The sequence below is a fragment of the Chlamydotis macqueenii genome, chromosome 1 (genome assembly GCF_036417535.1).
Source record: "Chlamydotis macqueenii isolate bChlMac1 chromosome 1, bChlMac1.mat, whole genome shotgun sequence".
NCBI classification, from domain to species: Eukaryota; Metazoa; Chordata; class Aves; order Otidiformes; family Otididae; genus Chlamydotis; species Chlamydotis macqueenii.
In genome coordinates this window covers 203,727,906-203,747,956 of record NC_141556.1, presented here as the reverse complement: position 1 = coordinate 203,747,956, position 20,051 = coordinate 203,727,906, and the positions used below count along the sequence as shown (strand labels likewise).

Sequence of the window (20,051 nt, the reverse complement as noted above, 5' to 3'; positions counted from 1 at the left end):
TGAATATATACTGAAAATTAAATCCAGCAGGCAGGTGATCCAGTATGTTACTCATTTTCCATAGCTTTTAAAAATGCAGAAATATTCTGGAGTGTATATTTTAGTAAGTTTAAGGGTGTGGAGTTACCTTCAGATGGGTAAATAGACTGGATTATTCTTGTGGCTCTATACTGCTCCTCCAACCCCCCAGTTTAGAAAAAATATATTGAAAAATCCTGACATTGAGTATAGTAAATTCTGCTTATTTTTATTTAATTTGCATTGTATGTGTGTATGTCCCAGCATACACAGTTGGTTTTAATATGCTAATATGGATGACAAATGATACTTGGCATCATGTTGGGTTTCACCTTCATCCATTCATTGCTTGAATTGCTTCATTGCTGTATTTTCTAGTCATTATTGCAAATAGAGATTTCAATTTAAGGATAACAGTAACAAAGCTGTTGATGGTTTCAGCTATGCCCATGTCAGCTGAATCCTGGTAACAGTAACATAAATAAAGAGAAGAGGGTACAGTTGGTGATTCGGATCCTGCAAACAGGGCCAGGCTATCTATAACTTCTCCTTAACTGTGACTGCTGTCACTCACTTCTTGTGTACTTAACAAGTACCTTAAAGCAGGTAGTTTGTATCGATACAATACTCTAATGTGCTATTCTGCATTTCAAGATTTGATGAGTTTTTACTCTGGAGAACTGTGATAATTATTACATTCTGTAATAAAGGTTCGTTCTGTCTTTACAGTGAGTTTAAGCACAAAGGAGTGGGCTAATGTCACCGCACAGATTAGTCTGGTATATGAGCTGTCTGTACAGGTGCCCCTGTGTTTAACAGGACTGTATAGGGGGAAGGGCTTATCATTATGTTTCCCTTTGCAGAATTAAACAGTGCAGCCAAGTGACGTAATTCATCAGATTACCAGCAGATGGTCTAATTGCAAGGTGATGAGTTGTATTACAACTGCTTTTCTTTTTGTGGTGATGAATATATAAAGGTTTTTTGAGTAATTGTTAAAGCAGGAAATGGAGCAGAAAGAGGGAAAGTTGTTTGGCGCAAAGGAGATACGTGTCTGGGGGAAAGGAGAGAACACAAGTGCAAAAACAGAAGAATCGAGAAAGAGCTGTCAATTAGAGAAATACTGTTTTTATAGCCTGTCTAATAACTAACCTTTATTCTGCTCTGGGCCCATTAATGGGAATGTTGTGTTTGTGTACTTGTTGTGCTAGCATGTAGAGGAATAATAATGTACAGAAATGCCGCTGTTTGAACTATCCTGTTGTGACCTTTCATTTCTTCTTGGCAAAGGGTCGGAAGAGGCACTATTTGCACTTAATCTACAGAATATTTACATGCCTTGTTCTGGGAAACAGATGCATCTTTCCCAAATGTTTTAGATGAGGGTGTGTACCAAGGGCATCTATTTGTTTGAGACTGGTTTTAGAATCAGTTGTGGTTTAAAGGGAAGCAGGTCTTAATTCTTGGAAGGAGTCTTGGATGCTGCTAAGGAACACTGACTTTCTTACATAACATGCTTTTATAAACATTTTTCAAGTTCAATGTTATCTTGAAGTGGTGATTTCATGGTATCTAACAAAAGGTACTTGTTCAATTACAGCAATATTTTCTGCTCTGAAGAATCTCCAGGAAAAAATTCATCGATTGGAGTTGGAACGGCTTCAGGCAGAGGAGAATGTAAAACACCTCAGCAGAGAAACAGCAGACTACAAAAAAGTACTAAGTGAACAAATGCAACACAAAGAGCATGACAAGACTGAAGTGTCGAAGAAAAATCAAGGTTATTTGCAAACTTTGTACAGATATTGCAGAACACTGATGTGGATGAAATTTGAGTTTTGTCAATGCATAAAACTTCTGGTTTACTTTGTTAGGCATGTTTTACTTTGCAGTAGAACATGGAGTTATGAAGAAATATTTCTAAAAGCATACTTTGTTTTAGGGATTTGCATGCATACAGAAGTTCATTAGGCTTAATTAGTGGGTTTCTTTAGATGGTCTCTTTCTTGTTTGTTTTGGAACTGGCTTGAAAACATTTAAAAAAAAAATCCCAGGAGCAGGCAGTGCATAATTTCACTTTGCTATCTTCTGTTGTCTTCAGAACTGGCTTCTCAGCTGGCAGCTGCTGAGTCTCGGTGCAGCCTTTTGGAGAAACAGCTGGACTACATGAGAAAAATGATCCAGCATGCAGAAAATGAGAAGTCACATCTCTTGGAGAAACAGGTATGTTCTCAAGATTGTCTCTGGTAAATTATAAAAACCGTGAACCATGTCATGATTTTTCGTAGTTACTGTGATTCTAATATCTTTAAGTTTCAGCTGGCCTTTATATACTTAGGTGTGAATAATTTCCCTACTTAAATTTCCCGGTCTTATCAGGATGCTGCTATTTTCTGCCTTTGTGCACCTGTCTCTAAGGCAATATCATAGGCTCCAATATTAAGAAGAATTGTTTGCTTCTGTAGTAGCTCGTCTTTATCCCTCAGTGTGGGGTCTCATGTGCCACTAGGGGAAAAAAAAACCCTTCCCTTTTGTGTTACACTCTTCACATCTTTGGGGATTTTCTTTACTAGTACTGCTTTTAGTAAACTGGAGTTGAAATACTGATTCTGTAGAAATAGTAGTAAGACTTTTGGTTCCCACCATCAGTGACTGTGGAAATTTGCCTTTTATCTAAAATGAGCTCGAATTTTGTTTTACACAAGTACGGATCACCTAGAGCTCTCTGTTCATTGGTCTCTGTGACTGTCCTCTTTCAGTCTGTTAAATATTTACTGAAGGAAAAAAAAAATATGAAGAGAGCTGTCTCTTAGCTGAGTAATGAGGGTTTTTTTTTTTTTTTTTACTATGTTGGATTCAGGGAGAGGAGAAACTGCAGAACTCTCTCATCTGAATCTGGCTGAATGTGAGGTTCCCAGCATTGATAGACCAGTGGCACAGTTGCTCCCTAATCATAGCACCATCTAAAACTGCACAGAGGGAGGAGTAGTTCCTCTGGACTGTTTATGGGCCTCCTTTGTGCTGCAGACACAAGGCTTACTGAAGATGGTTTTGTTTTATTGTGCTCATAATTGTTTTGCTTTTCACTTCTCCCCTTCAAGGGTTCGTTGGAGAGAGATCGCCTTCTTGATCAATCACATGTTCAGTCTAAATTGGAAAAGCTGGATATGCTGGAAAAAGAGTACAGCAGACTCACTACAATGCAGTCCGTAGCAGAGGTCTGTCACTTGCACTGGATATTGTCTCAGATTTATCTTGTTTATTGCAATCGGCGGTTTATAGCTATATGTCAATAATAGACCTGAGCAAAACTTGATGCTGTAGAGAAAGACAGCCACTAAACATCCTTTTAAAGCTGAAGCATTGTAAAAACTTGCAGTTACTGCTGGAAGTCTACATGGCCAGGTAGGCTTTTGGTCACCGCACTTTGTTTAGCCTTAAAGGTGTCTGTTGGTGTTCCTTTTTTGTGGTGAGCTGGTGCATAAGCATGTAGGATTGTGGGCATTCCCGAGTTCCCAACTGCTGAGTTGCCTTGCATGTTACTGAGTGCTAGCAATTACGTTCTGTTATGACCCAGATTTGACTTGACTTGTGTGGGTTTGATGTGTTTGTTTGTTCTTTTAGCCATCTGCCCTTCACCTTAAGAAACACAATTATTACGAGTTATTTTCTGTGCAGAGTTCTGGAGCCTAGTATTGCTAGGCCTCTGGTGCTGGCTGGCTGTCAGTGGGTTTGAATCAGTCTGTCTCTTCAAGATTCCTTTGAATTTGGTAGCTTTTAAAAGTTCAACGTGACTGTGTTTGGTCAGGTTCTTTCTGTGTACCGTCTGTGGTTTTGGCTTCTGAAGTCTGGTCCACATCCCACCTCTTTCTGCTGCTGTAGAGAGACCACAAGACTCCCAAGCATGGGAACTACAGTGGGCTTAACCAGGGAGAGGCTTCCACCTGCAAATTTCTCCCCTGCCTCCCTGTGTTTCTAAGGCTCTGTTTCTACGTGAGCATTCATGTGCCAAGTGTTACCTTGAAATCTTGCAAGGATGACCGCACACTTTGCTCAAAACAGTTGCATCTGTTGCCTTTTCAATTTCTGCTTTAGTTGTGGCAAGACCACGAGAACATTTGCAAGTTTAATATGAAGCATGAAATAGGTAAAGCTATTTCTATATGTCATGGTGTGCTGAAATGGATGGGAAGTGGTGAAATGACTGCTCTTGAGCAAGCAACGATTAAACTACCTCTGATTTCAGACACTCTGCCAGAGTGCAATTTGTGTGTGGGTCTTACTGAGAGCATTTAATCTCTACAGAGACGCTACCTGGCCCTATAAGTATTGCCTTCAAGCAATTTGCCAATGTTAGTATTGCCTGTGAAAATGAAATGCTGAGGTTCTTATTCATGTGAAGGACTCCTAACTGGGGTACTTGCCTCAAAAGCTTTTTCTGGTGTATGTTTATTGCTGCTGTAGTCCTGCAGTGCAGTCTCTGGATAGCTGAGTGAGAGAGTCTGAGCATGTTTAGCTCTGAGGATGGAGTTAGGGGATGGGTTTGTACCCTAAAAGTGTGGTTTGGGCTCTGGTCTTGTGTGCCCAGATGGCCAGAATTTGAATGTATGTGTAGATGACAGTTTTGAAAAACTGTTGTTGGTAGTAATCAAACTGTTCTTAATGCTAACAATGAGACTTAAAAAAATCTCCCACCAATCTGTGATCAAAAGAAGCAATGAATCCTCACATCCTGTTGTGGCTGTGTGCTAACTACACCTCTAGTTTTTCCTCTGATCTGTGATTGCCAGGTGGTGAGAAGCAGCACCTGCCCTGTTCCAGCTGGGTATACACTGACTGCTCAGCTGTCAAGCAGGTGTTAATTTGCAAGTTAGTGAAGCACAGAGATAAAAGCTGTCTTCACACTGAAGACATTTCCTCTTTGGTGGAACTAATCTGGATGCTTATCCCAGCAGCCAACTTTTAGGAAATTTAGGTATTCTGTGTCTTTTGAGGTCTCATACCTTTCTGTGTTATTTGGTAAAAGTTGTCTTGAGGGATGGAGTGCCACCCAGACAGACCTCGGTAAGCTTGAGAAGTGGGCCCATGTGAACTTCATGAGGTTCAACAAGGCCAAGTGCAAGGTCCTGCACTTGAGTCAAGGCAGCCCCTGGTATCAGTACAGGCTAGGGGACAAAAGAATGGAGAGCGGGTCTGTGGAGAAGGACTTGTGGGTACTGGTGCATGAAAAGCTGGACATGAGCCAGCAATGTGTACTTGCAGCCCAGAAAGCCAACTGCATCCTGGGCCACATCAAAAGAAGCGTGGCCAGCAGGTTGAGGGAGGAGGGGTGACTCTACTTGGAGTACTGCATCCAGCTCTGGAGCCCTCAGCATAAGGATGTAGAACAGTTGGAGAGAGTCCAGAGGAGGGTCATGAAGATGATCAGAAGGCTGGAGCACCTCTCTTATGAGGACAGGCTAAGAGAGTTGGTGTTGTTCAGCATGGAGAAGAGAAAGCACGAGGGAAACCTTATAAAGCGGCCTTCCGGTACCTAAAGGAGGCCTACAGGAAAGACGGGGAGAAACTCTTTAGCAGAGCCTGTTGTGAAAGGATGAGTGGTAATGGTTTTACAATATAGAGAGGTAGGTTCAGACTGGGTATTAGGAAAAAAATGTTCACAACGAGGGTGGCGGAACACTGGCCCAGGTTGCCCAGAGAGGTGGTAGATGCCCCATCCCTGGAAACGTTCAAGGCCAGGTTGGACGGGGCTCTGAGCAACCTGATCTGGTTGGAGATGTCCCTGCTCCTTGCAGGCGGGTTGCTAGATGGCCTTTAAAGGTCCCTTCCAACCCAAACCATTCTATGATTCTGTGATACTTTTGCTGTGCAGTTTGAGCTGCGCACTGCAGCTAAATACCTGGCTGCAATAATACTCTTTCAGTAATAAAAGCGTTGGCTGAGCTTCATGTCAATCTTCAATTCAAACAGAATATTTGCTTCAGTATTTTCATATTAAGAATTCCATCAGACTTAACAGATTAAACAAAGATCTTTGTGAGACTGACCACTGAAAAATCAAGTATTGTGCCACAGGCTGTAAAGGGCAGAAAATTATTTTAAGTTACCTGGAATATATCTGATTTGAATGAAAAAGAAGTAGTCAAAAGGGTTTTTTATTCAACAGGAAAAGTTGACTCTTTTATATAGTGCCTTTGTCCTCAATGTTTATCCAGGGTGTTGCCTTTAACACTTTTGTGTAACAGCTGGTTACATGAATCTTGCAGTTGATGCTTAAGTAGAGCAGAATTGAAATATTTACTGCCTCAGGGTAGTGAGTTTATAAACAAACAGAAGTGTACAAATATAACTGGTACCTTCAATTGCATGCTTTTCTAACAAGTTTGATTAGTGGCTCTGAATAATCAGTCTTTGAGGGAAGAGAAAGGAAGTTGGTTTGGGTCCTCAGGCTCTCAGTTGTTTTTTTTTTTCACTGTGCTGTATAAAATCAGACAGTTATTTGGTAACTTTCACAATGGGAGTTGAAGTGTATCCTGCTTAAACAGGGCTTTAATCTTGTTGGAGGGTTTACAAAGAAGTGTGTGCCTTTGCCCTTCACTCTTTTCTTTGAAGAGGGCTTTCAAAAGAGTTCTTACAGATTTTTAACCATAAGAAGAAATCACTTCAGTTTTGCTTAAGCATATCTCAGAGGCATCATATAAACTTTCCCCTCTCTTCTTCAGTAAGAAAACGGCTAGATGTTCAAAAATCTGTCTCTTCTAACAGTTTAAGTTATAGATATTAGCAAACATACTTTTAGTGGTCTAAATAAAGCAGCTCTTCTCTCGGCTTATGATGATACATGATATACTGCTAATAGCCCTTTTGTAGTACAAAATTTGTCAGGATAATGTACACTAAACAACCTGTTTTCTAGGGTCTTTTTACAACCCAAGAGAAAGACAGCCCTGTATATTGCTCTCCCTGTAGTCTGCAACTTGAATTCAGGTACCAGTTGCGGAAGTAAAAATAGAGAAATCAATTAAGTTTTGAGCATAAGCATTTGACTGCTGTATTTATGCCTACGCCAGTCAAAATGTCAACAATTATTCTAATGCTGGAGTCTTTGCTTTGCTTTAGGTCATAATTTGAACTGATATACTTTAGCTCATGCTCTTAGTATTTATTGTGGGATTTAGGAAAAAAAAGAATTGTTTAATTAGTAATGTTGTTATTCAACTTTGACTAGAAAAAAATGAAAGAGCTGGAACACAAGCTTCAAGAGGAAGAACACGCGAGGAAGCTTGTTCAGGAAAAAGCAGCTGAGGTAACCAACAGGAAATGTATTTTGTACCGGAATGCATTGTAATTAGTTCTTCCTTTCCATCAACTTTTCAACTAAACTTGCTGGAAGTGCCTCCTGTTTAAAGAGCAATGAAAGCCTTTTTTGGGGGGAGGGGGTTCCTCCTGTCTGAAGTGTGAAATGTTCTGAAGTTCTCTGAGCTTTTTGGAAACCTTTTTCTAACATCACCTGTGCACTGAAGCTTGATTTCTTCAATAAAAGAAGCTAGTTGGAAAAGAGGAGTAGAAGTTCAGACTAATTCCTGGTTGAGGATGTACAATGATCTCTGCTTGAAATAGATCAAGATCAGCAAGTGTGCTCCCTTGTTCATGATTTAACTAGAAATATTATAGAGGGAGGCAAAAAAAAAGGCAATATACTATTGGTTATAAGTCCATAAGGACACTGGTGTTCTCCTAACCTTGAAGTGTTGTGTTCATTAAATATTAATTGTGTGCTGAAGAAGTATGTAGGTAATGTGTTAGGCTCAAGCATTAATCTTTGCCTTTGGACTTTGCCTTTGGAGGAGAAGAGTGTCTCAAATTCGTTATGAATAATTATTCTGTGAATGCTTCTAGTTGAGATTGGTTAGGAGATGATTTCTAAGCCATGCCATAGCTTCCTCTTGAAAGGAACAACAAAGTGTATAGAGCTCACTGTTGACAGTGAGAATCCTAATCTTAACTCCTACAATAGATTGTTTGGGTTTTTTTTTTTACTGACAAATTTAATAGAACAGAAAGAATAGTTGCCTGTTAACTATATGCCCCAGGATCAATCAAGCAGCGTTGGGTGGCTTGACTTCCCTAATATTTTGTCCAGTGTAAAGCACAGCTGATGTTTTGGCACTTGCCTGCATGGGAGTAATGCAGTAAGGCTAATTCTCTAACTTAGCAAGGTTAGTGATCAGTAGTGCTAGCGGTGGAAGTATTCTTAATGTTTAAATTGACCTTGGACTGAAGAAACATGCTAAAAACATTCAGCTCTTGCTTTCAGTGAGTGTGTATTTTAAAAATTGTTGTTTTGCAGTTCTCAGCTTACTTTGCCTCTGATTATCTATTAATATAGCTCCCCTTATTCTTTCAATTAAAGCTTCAGACAGGCCTGGAAACCAACAGACTACTCATTCAAGCAGCATCACCATTGATTTCTCCAAAAGCAAGAAAATACAGGAAGAAAACTAAGCAGCCGCAGAAGGTAACATGGGGGAAAGAGAAGGGCAGTTACTGAGGAGTAAAATAAGGGTGCGTGCATGCAATCAGGAAAGTAGATTGCCTCTTTTATTGCATAGCAAATGGGTTTGCTGTAGTGTCACGTTTGATAAACTTTTCTCTTCTTTCCTTCCAGAAATGTGCTTTTACACGTCATCTCACTCCGCAGCCCCATTACAGACTGTGTCTGGACGATGTACCTTTTGTAGCTGGGAAGGTGAGCTGCTTAATCCCAAAGCTTAATGCTCAGTAGCTGCAGTTCCTGAAGTGGCTTTGGCTTGGTGCACTCCTGACACCCAGTGGTCAGATCATCTCATGTTCTTCTGACTCATGTCTTCCAGTTTGTCTTCAGAAGGCTTGTTGAATATTGATAACTTGTTGAACTGGCATTTCCAAAAATGGTTCTTCTCTGTGCTGCTTGTCAAGCCGCTCCTGTTAGTGCATATTCATTCAAACAACAAATACGTTCTTGGCAGCAAATAAAAACTGATTGTTTTTATATGTTCTCTACTGTTATCAAGGAGGTTGTCGACAGTGCCGTTTAAAATAAGTGTCTCTTACTTTTCCTCCCAGTCTACCAGTCCCAGTCATTCAGTTGGCGCCAACGTGCAACATGTTCTGCACCTGATGAAACAACACACGAAAGCTTTGTGTAACAGTCGTGTGGTAAATGATGCTCCAATAGCAAAACCCATCAGTACTGGTCATCCTGCCAGCAAAAGCAGAAAGTCATCTCTGCCAAAGGACTCCTCTTCATCCCAGGAGGAGCTCTCAGAAGTGCTGCTGACTTTACAAGATGAATTTGGACAGATGAGTTTGTGAGTCTGGCATATTCTCCATTGCAGATTATGAATGTAGATGCTTTATATTTTTGCCTTTTGCTTTAAAGTGGAAGGCTTTGTCTGAGAAAGGAGTTAGTTTTAGGAAGTCTCTAGCATATTATCTCTTGTTCTACTGGCTGCAGAGGCTATCACTTCTCCTTGCAGTTAGATTCTGATGAACAATCTGGACTCCGTATCTGTGTTTATATGCGACAGTATTGAATTTGTAAGAGGTAGAGGAGGAGTGTGGTAACAGCCCTCCGTTAAAGGACAGCTTTACTAGTCATTTGGCTTGTCCTGGTTAACAGAACATGTATTGTTATCCAATTGCACAGCTGCAGTAGATACAGATTCACAAAATAGTTAACTGAATGAGTGCTGAGATCATGCCCTCAAGGGGTTATTTGGTCACTTTGAATGCGTGATTTGAAGTTTGAAGACTCTTATGTAATTGAGATTTAATGTTGCAGCAGCCTGCCACCAGGATGTGCTACTGAAACTAATAACGCTGCTAACCAGCAGAACTGTTCTTACTGGTTCCTTACAGTGTGTTGAACATGTTTGGCTGCTGATGCCATGGCTTCCTAGAAGTGTTATTTCTGAACTGGGTGTACAAGCACTAGAAGCCAAGCGAGCCTGATGCAAGCTTTGTTCTGTCTGAATTCCATGCTAGTGATCACCAGCAGCTGTCCAAGCTTGTCGAGGAAGCCCCAACCATTGCAGTGAGAGAAGATCTGGAGAGGGAACTCGAGGCACTGGTGGGAAAGATGGAAGCAAAGGCAGACCAGATCAGCAAAGTCCGGAGGCATCGATTGCAGGTGAGCTACTTTTGATTATGTTCATGCTTCTGTAGAGTATCTATCTTAAAGGATTTTATTTTGTTATATCCTAATCTAGCAGCAATTGGATAAAGCAGAAATAACTGTTGTAGAGCAGGAGTGCCTAGCTTTAGCGTTGATGTCCCGAAGTTAGTCTGTAGAAGTATCCTTTGTCTTCCATGTCACCCTTGTGCCCGCTCTTCATCCTGTCCTGGGCAGAGCTTTCATATCTGTTCTTGCATTGCATTTTACACTCCTCTCATCCCCAAAATAGGGAAGAGATTGTCTACTGTATGATAGCAAACCCCACAGCTGTTGAACTCTGTAAACACCGCGTAAGCTGGTTGGGCAGTACATGAGCTGAGAAACAGCTATGGCGCTGAAAGGTGAGAGTCTACTTCCTGGGCCCCCAGCGCTCTGCCTGGGAGGTATTTCTGGTCAGGTATCTGATGTATCTGGAGAGACACCTGTATGCTGATCTGTCACAGTCACCCCTGGCACGCATCAGACAGCTGTGCTGAACCAAAGCAACCGCTTTGCGTGAGGTTCGTAATGACAACTGGCTGCACTGGCTTCACTGGGGTGAAGCCCTTGTGAAACACTGTTCTTCATGCTGAGCTTAGAGTAATACAAACTGTATTTAAAGAGATACCTAGACTGCCAAGGGCTTGCACCGTTGAGATGAATCTTCTAACAGTTCTCCTTTGCTTGGAGTAAATGACCTATTTATGTTTTGATTTGCCTTCTATGAAACCTGAAATAGCTGTTTCAGTTTAAAACAACTTACAAAATGTTTTGAATAGTGTAGCCTGTTCATTCAAAGCTGTAAAACCTACTGATTCCCTGTTTTCTCTAATCTTCATTCATTTTAGTTAAATTCTTTCAAAGAGCTTAACCTAAGTTGTTTAATCTGGCTCAGTTCATATGAACCAAGAAGATTCACCCTCATCTGGCGTAACTCATATGCAAAATATGCTCTGCTGCTGACATCCAAAATGGACATGTGAAATGTTTTCACTTAGAAACATTACTCACCTTTTGATCTATTACAATCTGCAGAGGAACTCTTGCAGAGAAACAGATGCGTAGCAGTTCCCAGTAGTAATGATTCTGCATGTACTGAGGCTTCTGTACTAAGGCTTCTTTACCCCACCTGCAGTACTGCATCCAGCTCTGGAGCCCCCAACATAAGAAGGACATGGACCAGTTGGAGCAAGTCCAGAAGAGGCCACAAAGATGATGAGAGGGCTGGAGCACCTTTCCTATGAGGACAGGCTGAGGGACTTGGGGCTGTTCAGCCTGGACAAGAGAAGGCTCCAGGGAGACCTGATAGTGGCCTTCCAGTACCAAAAGGGGGCCCACAGGAAAGACGGGGAGACACTCTTCAGTAGGGCCTGTTGTGACAGGACAAGGGGTAACGGTTTCAAAATAGAAGGAAGGTAGATTTAGATTAGATACTAGGAAAAAATATTTTACAGTGAGGGTAGTGGAACACTGGCACAGGTTGCCCAGAGAGGTGGTGGATGCCCCATCCCTGGAAACATTCAAGGCCAGGTTGGATGGGGCTCTGAGCAACCTGATCTGGTTGGAGATGACCCTGCTTCTTGCAGGGGGGTTGGACTAGATGGCCTTTGAAGGTCCCTTCCAACCCAAACCATTCTGTGATTCTATGATTCTGACTAGCTATTGACAGAAGTTGTAAGAGTCAGGATTTAGGAAAACTGCTGCATGCTATAAACTAGGAGGAGGGAGCACCACTACCTGAAGAGAGGGGAACTGTGGAAGCCACCCATTGTGTGGTCTGAGAGTGTGAATGTCTGCACCTTGGACTGTCCGGTTCCTTGTTCAGGCTTACGCCAGCTCAGCCTCTGTTGCTGAGTACTGAGTCTTACAAGCTGGGATTTACGGTGCTCTGTGGGGATACCAGCTCTTCACCTCCACAGAGTTTTGGCATTCTTAAAGCTACATCTCTGACAGCAACTACCTATTGAAATCGCTAGTATGTATGTAGAAAAACTTGTTTCCTGTTTAGTTTTTTTAATCACTGGATGGTAACAGTAACAAATCAACTTTTTGTCCTCTGTAACTTTTTTTGATTACATTCATAATGGAGATGCTCCACCATAATGAACTTGTCATTTTTTAAAGAGATAACCCAGTAGTTCAGACTAGAAGCTGAACACCATTCTAAAGATGTGAGTATAGCCATGCTGTGAGAGGAAAATAAAATATTTATTATTCAAGGTGACTTGGAAGCATCCATTTGCTTAGTTGGGTGACATGAATGGTGAGATATTTCGGCTGTCTGGAAGAATTGCCCAACATAAACTGAAACAAGGTCACTGCTTAATGTTTTCTTTTGTGTTTCTCTTACAGCTAGAGCTACTTAAGAAAGAATGCAAGTCCAAAAAGACTTCTGCTAAACAAATAAAAGACAAGTTCCCTGTTAGTGAGGTTAAAGTAACAACTACAGTAACCACAAAAGGAAAGAACGCTGGTCCCATCAAAGTGAAACCTGGAGAGAAGAGTCGGAAGAATCTTCAGTTGTTGAGAGACATGCAGACCATACAGACTTCACTACAGAAAGATGATATCAGCTGGGACTACTGACTGTTCTGCAGGAGATGTTCTTGAACCATCAAACTTCCTCACGTTCTGGATATAAAGCAGCTGCCTTTCTTGCTATGTGGAAAAGACTACTGTATGCTAAGTGCACTTTTGAAATGGGCCCTTAGTTCTCCATCCCTGAGTTTGATTGTATATATTATGGTCTAGCTTAAAACATATTCCATTTTTAAGGTACCCAGCCACTGAATCTAACCAGGTTAGGTCGCCACCCCATTCCTTTCGTGTTACAGTTCCAGCAGTCCCTCCATTTTCTTTCAGCACACAAAGGCTGCACATTTATGTGGGCTGGTGTGTGTGAAATACCAGTGTGACATCCCGCTGTTGTTGAACTGTGCATTGGGTGGCTTCTCAAGATGCATCTCGTTTGAAAATGACACTGCAACCCTCAGTCTTCAGGGCTTTTGTCAGTTCTGTTCTGTGTGCAGCTGCAGTCACTCAAACTGCGAGTGTCCAGGGAAGAACAGGTGAACCCTTTCAAAGGTGTTCTGTGGAGCTCTCCTCAAAAAGCTTTCCTAGTTCTTGTTCTGCTGCGTTGCATTAGTCAGCATTAATGGCAATGGATGAATGAGGAAGCAAAATAACTATTCTGAATTATTTTGCTTAATGATTGATTTAATCCAAGTCTGAAGAGTGAAATTTTTCTACAGCAATCCTACTTTATGAAAAAGCTATAGGATAGAGGATAATATCCCATCTCCTAGTCCACAGCTTTGGGTGGTAAAGGAGTGAGATAAACCGGAAATGTTTTAAACTGCAAGTGCCTCAATTATGCCATTCAGTCCTGGCATCTTGCTTTTAACTTGAAATGTGTGCTTTGAGCTATCTACTTTGGTAGTGGTGTGATTCATTTTGCACTCTGACTTGCACAGCTGAGTAAATGTTATTTATTATGTTAATAATGTAAAGAATTTCCTATTAATGGAATGTATAGAAGACCCAGATTATCCCTTTATACAGTTGAAAAATAATAAAGCCAGCTTGCCTGTTGAATGAATTGTGGGAAAGCTGCACTCCCTCTAAAAACTCAGTGTTTACTGCAGCCCTGTGCCCCGTCCAGTGTGCTCTTTGTGGTGGTGAGACATCTCCCTGGGCAGGGAGGTGACTGAGCTGCTAGAAAACTGCTGGTAAGGTGAGAGGCAGAGCTGTCCGCCCTTGCCTGTAGCTGAACAGGCAGAGAACTCCGTAGGGTCAACGCAGGCAGAAGGGATGGGAGTTTTAGTTCTCTGTAGGCGATCCACCCTGCTTGCCTCCTTGCATCTGAGGCACAGCAGGTCTTAGCTGTGAGGAGGGAAGTCAGAAGCTGTTAATCAGGCCTGGAGCCATCCCCCTTCATCTGCGTTAGGGACACGGGCTCCAGGTAGCTGGAGTAACCACTTGGGGAGCAGTTCATCCTGGAGGTTCCTAAAGATCTGTAGCTGAAACTAGACTCGGGAGTTTTGCTTGGGAAGGAACCTCTGTGGATCAGCTTGCACAAACACAAGTTAACTTCAGCGTGACCTCAGGCTGTCTTAGATGAGTTGAAAGTGCTGCTCCTTACAAATGGAGGGGCTCAGGAGCATCTTGGGCTCCATAGGCGCTGCGTGCAGTGAATGAGGTGCCTGGGTTGGAATTAAGCCTACGGGGGGAGAGCGTCAGGGAGTGGGCATTGAGATCATCCCAAATCATCCCAGTGAATCTGGGCTTAATGCAAGTTACATGGAAAAATGTGAATCGTGCTTTTACACAGAAGCTATTCTACTAATGCACTGTAAAGTACAGAAAGTGTTTTGATTTTTAATTGTGAAAGTATTTTTGTAATATTGAGCAGCTAAGAACTGTATCTGTATTAATGTTGGTCTGTATAGGATAAGAGAAACTTGTCCAAAAATGCATTTTGTCTTCCTGTCATGCTAAACTTCAGCGTTTGAACATTAGTATCTTGCAAGACCATCGGCAGAAGAATGAGGGCAAGCTTGGGCTATGACATAGTAAATTTTTAGTGTTTTTTTTTTTTTTTTTTTATTAATGTCCTGCCCTCCTTTGGAGAAAGTAAGAGCACAGGAGCCTCACCCATTTATCAATTTTATTAGTGTTAAGGAAACCAAACAGCTTTCATCAAGAAACCAAACATACACACATAGTCAATTTGCTAATAGAGAATAATGCTGTCAACCATCTTCTAGTGATTGTACGTAAGCGCAGATCTGCCCTTTTTCCTTAAAGCAAATACAAGTCCTTCAGAAGGTGTGAAGTCCTTCAGAAGGTGTTTTGTGTGGATTCTTTGCAGTACTGAACCATAATGTCTCAGGCCACCCTGTAACAAAGGTGATGCAGTGATGCCTGTTGCTCACTGTCAGAAGGTGGCTGTGGATTTCTCTGTCAGTAGAAACATTAATTGCAGCAGAGCAGGCAGAAATGGAGACTGCAGGAGGAAATTATTGTTACTGCCTCCAAAGGAATGTGGCTTTTGAAAGGCAATTTCTAATGTGTAAACTGGTCCACTCTTGGACTCTCAGAAAATACTTCTCTCTTGCGGAAGAGAGGCTGGCTGATGGGTGTATTAAACTGATGACCACATTATGGGATCCTACAATAAAAAAGCAGCACAGGAACCTGGACCAAGCAGTGCCCCTCTTCAGATGGAGATGAAAAGCAGCCTGGAGTAAAGATCCTTGCATGCTCATAACTTCCTTTGCTGTAAGCCCTATCTTCTGCAAAACTGCACTTAGCTGTTTGGAAGAGCACAGGGACACGCATGGTTTCACCAAGTGTGGTTTTTTTTTTTATCTCCCCTTCTACAGTAAAATTTTGTATTAAAATTTACTTTTGACTTAAGTTTAGTCAGGTGACACTCATTCTTGAAGTATGCTATGAGGAAAAAGACCTAAACATTGGGCTCAGGAACTGGCTAAGTGGTTTCTTAAGGAGCAGTTACAATACAGGCAGAAAGGCTTCTTTGGTTGATACACAGTTGCTTCCATTAGTTAATGAAAACTGAAATATCTCAACTATGCCACTATGATCCTGCCACAGAAGCATTAAAATCACTGACTATGCTTACCCAAGCAAAATGAAATGACTGATCCCAGCAGTTCACATGTGCCCCTTGGTATTCCACTACCTTTCCCCTGATGAGTATGAGGCACTGGAGGACCGAGGAGCTGCAGAAAGCCTGGGGAGCCACCCTCTGCTTCCCCAGCTCAGAAATATAAGGGTGCTTAAGTAAATTGCATCCTGGCACACCCAATGTAAACCATAAGTGAGACTCTAAAGTTGCAGAGATGGGAGTAAACTTTGTCCTACAAAGAAGTTAAGTCATGTAGGTTGCTCCTCTACCACCATGTTTTACTGGTAGAAGCTGCCTGTTCTTTAAATAAGGCATCATTGACATGGCTTCCTATGGTCTAGATCAAAGTGAAGGGAAAAGCAACAACAGTGATATGTTTCAGATGCTATCGCTGCTCATCTCCAAGTATGCTGGCAAATGCTCTCGTTAACGCTGCTATGCAGACATTAAGAGCAGAGGGTTTCATGACTTGGTTGCCCAGGAAGGTGGTGGAGGCCCCATCCCTGGAAACATTCAAGGCCAGGCTGGACGGGGCTCTGAGCAACCTGATCTGGTTGGAGATGTCCCTGGTCCTTGCAGGGGGGTTGGACTAGATGGCCTTTGAAGGTCCCTTCCAACCCAAACCATTCTGTGTTTCTATGACTTTACAGTTGAATTCTAGGTTCCACTACAATGTCAGAGTCAGTATTTCCTTTTAGCGAAGGGGAGGGTAGATGTTTTTCCTTCACAGTACTTCATGCTAGTGCACAGTCTCTCTGTAAAGCCAAGTGATTTCCAGCATGTAAGTGAGCAAAGAGAGAGCTCTAGGTTTCTTTTAGGTGGCAAGTGCAATTAGCTTGTATTATAATCTAGCCACTGAGAAGGTTAATTGCATAGGGGGCCTCGTTTGTTTGTTTTTGCTTAAGCTTCCTCTAGTGCTACAGTACTAATAAATTACCCTGGAGAGAAATAAATAAATAGGTTGGCATCTCCCAGACACCACGCTGGAAATCCAGAGGGTTTCAGAAAAGCTGCCCCCATGGTCCTGGGAAGGTACTTAGCAAAAAAAAAAGTTCGTATTATACAACTGTCTGTACAGGAGCAACGCACTGTGCGGGAGAGCCAGCTCTCTCCGAGGATGAGGTGGAACGGTTGGTGATTTCCCTCTGCAGTTCCTCCACTTTCTTCTGCAGTTCAGCCCGCTTGGCAAGAAGCTCCTTGTAGCGATTGTGGACAGGTTCCTGCAAGAAAACATAGCTGAGCGCTGGGCGGCAGCATGGAAGGGGAAGCCTGAACCACAAAACGTTGCTGCTGACGTGGTGCACGGCTATGAGGGGAGGAGGGGTGGTAGGCAGGTTATGTCATTGTCTCCAGTCCAGGGGTGAGTGAGTAGCTGCTCTGGCTTTGGGATACTCAGTTTTATCCAACATGCACAGTGCAATGACGGCTAAACAAAACTTCATGTGTATTCTGAAAGATGACCATTGCAAAACTCTAATCGCTGACATTTCTGGGGGACACTGGCCTTGGCATCTCAGCCTGGCCATAATTTCAGGGCTTTGGGGAAAAAACCCAATACAGATTTATCTAAATATTTTCACATAGTCCTGACTGTTGAACAGTCAGTACTGGAAAGCATCTGTTGGGTTCCTGTATCTAATGCCCCAGATCTGCAAAACTGTTAACTGCAGTTGGAGACTAAGGCAATCCAGGAATTTTTGTCCCTTCCCATTAAAAAATGATTTCAGCGTTTAGGGCCATGTCCAGACCACTTGTCTCAGGTGCCTGCCCTGGGCAAGGCAGCTTCCCTGCTGTCAGGGCTCAAGAGCGTAACAAGGGTTACGCAACAGGTTCCTATTGCTGGTAATCCAAATACAGCCCTAAAACTCCCATCTAGAATTCCACATCCAAAGAAGTCTGAGGTTTTTAGGGTCTTCTGTAAAGAAGAGAGAATTTAGATGATTTTCCCCATATTCTAAGTGAGAAATTTTCCAAATTGTGAGTATCTTCAGTTCCAGCAGATTCCACAAGGCGGTGACCTCCAGCTGAGCACCTGCACCAGCCAGCTCTAGGTGCTGCACTTTCATTTGCTCACATTTGAATTTAGGATTTTGCCTTTAGATTAAAGCAGTGACAGCTTAAGTTTGTACATGAACTCTTATGCTTCAAAGGCCTTGAGCTCCAAAATGACAGGATTAGTACTAACAGAGAGGGAAATAAAAGCAGGATTTTCCGAAGAGATGTACCTGCGGTTTCATCCTGGGGTTCCAGCGGATGTAGTAGCCAACCCAGAGCTCGAGATGGCGCATGCTGGCCACGGGATACAGGACATGGTTGGAGTAGCTCACGTACAAGGGGTTCGTGAAGTCTTCCAGTTGGCTGTTGATGTAAGACCAAAGCGACACGGTCTTTTTTGGAAGGCTCTGTAAGGGAAGGGGGTGGAGGCGGCTTTATTTCCCATACGAATACCAGCATTTATCTACAAAGTATAACAGCATATACATATGCTTGTCATTAATACAGAGCTGTTGCCTTTTTGTAGCTTAAAAAAAAAAAAGTTCTTTTGATGTGGTTATTGTAATCGAAGCACATGGAGGCAGGCAGCACATGCACCCTGGCACGGAAACATCCGCTCTTACCCACCCAGCTGCCAACTCAGACCAGGAATCGTCATCGGCACAGCAAGGGGACACTGGCATGTGAACTCTCCACGCTTTAGTTAAACTTCACCTCTTTTAAGTGCTCCTGGAGGACTTCCTGGAGCATTTAATTGCAAAAAAACCCAAGAAAATATTTTACTTAGGCCCTGATCTAGTGCAATAATTAGGCCTGTGAATTGTCCCAGTGAAACCAGTGTTGAAGTGCTTTCAAGATGAAGTACTTCTCTATGCTGAGGCCTTAAAAAAAACCAACCCCAAAACCCACGTGCAAACAGCATGCAGGTTTTCTTCACTGGAAGTCACAATTGTTCTGTTGCTGTGCACTCCAGAGAAACAGCGACCCTGATTTCACTGCAGTACAATGCTATCACTTCTGTATTACCATGATTTTTTATTATTGTGACTTTTACTCTCTAACTGATGCGCTGTCAAATATAATCACATCAGGTCCACACAGCACTCTCCTCAACGTATCTCTGTGACGTTAGGCTGCAACCTTTTGGTGACAGAAGGCTTCAGCTTTAGCTAGGTGAGACAGAATGAGTGTTACTGCTTTTCCTTCTGATTGCACACTGGGTCTGAATAGGGCAGTGTTTGAGTGGTCTGAATGTACACATCTATACGCTCCTCCTTTGGCAAGCAGGGCAGAGCTGGCTGGTGACAGCACCTAGAGGCATGTCCTTCCTCATACCAGCAGCTCAGTCCTCTCCTGGAAAAATGCAAGCACAGCAAGAACACACGTTGAGACGAGTTACTTGCAACGTTGTACACATGCAACCTATGTGTACAGAATGACAGCACACACTTGGTTGTTCAAATCAACCTAGCAGGACCACTGCAAAGAAAAGGGAGGGCAAAAAGGTACCGGTTTCCACACAGAAGGTGACATTAAATTGGAGATCAAAGAAAAACTGCATTTCCAACTACTGGGGAGACACCAGGTGCTATGCAACTGTCCAGAGGGAAATGGCATTGCTCTGAAATGTGAAGTCTCCTACAGACAGCAGTTTAAGCCGTTAAGAAAGGGGCTTGGTATTACCCAGACCCGCATCTACCACTGTCTGAGTGCTGAAACAATGTCTCTGGCAATACCCGGCCAGCTAAAGCAATCACGGTCCCATGCCTCCACCCAGAGAGAAGCCGCCTTACCTCCTTCACTCTCTGCTGCTCGCTGCTGCACAGGAACGTCCCAAACAAACAGCTGTACAGGTGATCCAGGATGGTTATCAGGAAGTACTCATTGAACTCAAATGCTGTGGGAAACTTCAGACAGAAGCAGAAAATTAGGCTGGGATTTTAGAACAGGAATTGCAAATAAACTTTCTCCCACTTTGTGGTCTTGTTAAGGAGCTGGCCTCTCTTTACTTCTAAAATAGGATTTGTCCCTGTTCCCTGCCTGGCTCGATATTCAAGATCATATTTGCTCCTTTCAGAAGCAAGAGTTTCTCTCTTGGAAAGCTGTTCTACATGTGCAGAGAAGAATTTTGAGCAAAAGCCAGAGGTCTGAAGGGTTTGACCACTGTGTTTATAAACACTCAGTGCTGCTTCA

General features: G+C 42.6%; 2 protein-coding genes across 6 annotated transcripts in view; one reads left to right on the top strand and one right to left on the bottom strand.

The window, feature by feature from the left end:
- CEP57 (centrosomal protein 57) overlaps positions 1-20,051 on the top strand; it is a 28,793-nt gene that overhangs the window by 7,279 nt on the left and 1,463 nt on the right. For 2 of the 4 annotated variants that reach the window (XR_015257504.1, XR_015257503.1), the window contains exons 3-11: positions 1,619-1,798; positions 2,120-2,241; positions 3,120-3,236; positions 7,247-7,324; positions 8,432-8,536; positions 8,687-8,767; positions 9,124-9,368; positions 10,045-10,189; positions 12,566-12,890. Coding sequence is in view for 2 of the 4 variants with exons in the window: in XM_086739613.1 (XP_086595739.1) it covers positions 1,619-1,798; positions 2,120-2,241; positions 3,120-3,236; positions 7,247-7,324; positions 8,432-8,536; positions 8,687-8,767; positions 9,124-9,368; positions 10,045-10,189; positions 12,566-12,799 (1,307 nt within the window). In the remaining 2 variants the exon portion in view is untranslated. Of the gene's footprint in view, positions 1-1,618; positions 1,799-2,119; positions 2,242-3,119; positions 3,237-7,246; positions 7,325-8,431; positions 8,537-8,686; positions 8,768-9,123; positions 9,369-10,044; positions 10,190-12,565; positions 14,689-20,051 lie in introns of those variants that run through there. The other 2 variants (XM_086739613.1, XM_086739614.1) reach the window with 1 other exon arrangement.
- The window catches only part of MTMR2 (myotubularin related protein 2), a 64,379-nt gene continuing 59,187 nt past the window's right edge, over positions 14,860-20,051 (bottom strand). For both annotated transcript variants that reach the window (XM_086739611.1, XM_086739612.1), the window contains 3 exons: positions 19,652-19,765; positions 18,089-18,265; positions 14,860-17,083 (listed from right to left, as the gene is read on the bottom strand). In XM_086739611.1, the coding sequence (XP_086595737.1) occupies positions 16,922-17,083; positions 18,089-18,265; positions 19,652-19,765 (453 nt within the window). In that variant the 3' untranslated portion in view covers positions 14,860-16,921. The remainder of the gene's footprint in view (positions 17,084-18,088; positions 18,266-19,651; positions 19,766-20,051) is intronic.